Source organism: Erigeron canadensis, chromosome 8, assembly GCF_010389155.1.
Source record: "Erigeron canadensis isolate Cc75 chromosome 8, C_canadensis_v1, whole genome shotgun sequence".
NCBI lineage: Eukaryota > Viridiplantae > Streptophyta > Magnoliopsida > Asterales > Asteraceae > Erigeron > Erigeron canadensis.
The window spans coordinates 23241514-23243747 of NC_057768.1; the positions used below are offsets into that span (position 1 = coordinate 23241514).

The 2234-nt window shown below is 38.2% G+C and overlaps 1 protein-coding gene across 1 annotated transcript; it reads right to left on the bottom strand.

Annotated features, from left to right (window-relative positions):
• Positions 1-432: 432 nt before the first annotated feature.
• Positions 433-894, bottom strand: LOC122610447. The gene has a single exon (XM_043783438.1). It carries the CDS (start codon positions 892-894, stop codon positions 433-435), a length of 462 nt encoding a protein of 153 aa, XP_043639373.1.
• Between the last annotated feature and the right edge of the window lie 1340 nt (positions 895-2234).

The following is a 2234-nucleotide window of genomic DNA, read 5'->3' on the forward strand; positions in this document are numbered from 1 at the left end:
CTATTATACTCTATATTACGGATATATAAAATAACAAAAGATTGACGAATCGCTTACCTCTACTTGCGGCTGTAATATCGAACCAACCTCCTATAGCAATTAATTGTTTGGTTTTCTTTTCCCTATGCGTTTCTTTCGACGACAACTTTAACTAATAGAATTTTTAGGCGTAAGATTAATCTATATATATATAACAAGAATGTGGGTGGACTAACTTGCCATATAACCCACCGACTTATGACAAATTTACATATATCATCTAATGACTTTATCATATTAACAAATATAAAAGTAAATAGTTAGTCATGTATCTTAACCACCCAATAATTCTAATAATGTTCCCTAACACTTATAAAGCTACCATTCGAAATGTCACCTATTTTTACTAACAAACAAAATAATAAAATTTGGGATGTTACAATTACCTCTTCCTTAGGAGGATTCCGTCCTTGGAATCACCTCTTCCTCAAACAAGTGAGGGTAATGCTCCTTCATCACCGATTCCGTTTCCCATGTCAAGCTTTCCCCTCGTGTGTGCTTCCATTTCACAAGTACAAGATCAATCATCTTCCGACGAAGCTTCTTTTGCTTTCGATCAACTATCTTTATCGGCTCATCAATCATCCTCTTCTTCGGATCAATACTTATATCTTCTATAGGAATTACATTCTCTTCCCCGGCCAAACATTTCCTTAAGTAACAAACATGAAATGTAGGGTGAATACCTTCCAATTCTGGAGGCAAATCCAAACAATAAGCTTGATCTTTAATCTGCTCCAAAATCTTAAAAGGTCCAATAAAACGAGGACTCAACTTGCCCCATTTTCCAAAACGAATGATACCTTTCCATGGAGAGACCTTAAGCATCACCATGTCACCTACTTTAAACCCCATTGGCCTCCTTTTCTTATCCGCATATACTTTTTGACGATCTCTAGCTACTCGAAGAGCCTCTTTAGCAATGTTAACTTTGTCGGCCGTGATTTGAATAACTAGGAGTTTGACATTTCCTACCATAAAGCATTTCAAATGGAGGCATCCCAATACTCGAGTGATAGCTATTATTATATGCAAACTCAACAAGTGGCAAATGCTTATCCCATACACCGCCATACTCTAATACACATGCTCTTAACATATCTTCCAACGTTTGAATCGTCCTTTCACTTTGCCCATCCGTTTGAGGATGGTAAGCAGTACTTAAATGAATTTTAGTGCCTAATTCTCTATGAAGACTTTTCCAAAAATTAGACACATACCGTGTATCACGATCAGAGACGATAGATAAAGGAACACCATGTTTCGAAACAATCTCCTCAATATACATACTAGCCAACTTATCTATTGGTAGAGTCTCACGAGTCGCCAAGAAATGAGCACTCTTGGTCAACCTATCGACAATAACCCATATCATGTCATTACCCTTTGGAGTCTTGGGTAATTTGGTCACAAAATCCATTGTAATGTGATCCCATTTCCACTCGGGAATATCTAGTTGCTTCAACTTTCCATAAGGCTTTTGGTGTTCAGCTTTAACTTGAGCACAAGTTATACATTTTTGCACAAACATCGACACCTCCTCTTTTATATTAGGCCACCAATAAAGAGGTTTCAAATCAGCATACATCTTCGTTACACCGGGGTGAATCGAAATTCGAGACTTATGAGTTTCTTCTAGTAACAACTCTCGGTTACCACCTAGTCTAGGCACCCAAATTCGACACTTATATGTCTTGAAACCACGACTATTCTCTTCCATTTTAAGTCGTTTCTTTTTCCCAATACCCTCCTTATCCACATTACTAGCCAAAAGTGCCTCAACTTGGGCTGACTTAATCCGCTCAAGTAACCCAAAAGTAGCTTGTACAATCATAGAATGTAACTTTGCAGTAGCACCTTGCCTTTTACGGCTCAAAGCATCGGCTACCACATTAGCTTTACCCGGATGATACTTTATCTCACAATCATAATCTTTCATCAACTCCATCCATCTGCGCTGCCTAACATTCATATCCTTTTGGGTGAAAACATATTGTAAACTTTTATGATCGGTGTACAAAGTACACTTAGTGCCATAAAGATAATGTCTCCATAATTTCAACGCGAAAACCACAGCAGCAAGCTCTAGATCGTGAGTTGGATACTTCTTCTCATGAGGCTTCAGTTGACGTAAAGCATAGGCTATGACTTTGTCTCGCTGCATAAGAACACAACCCAGACCAGAGGTAGAAGCA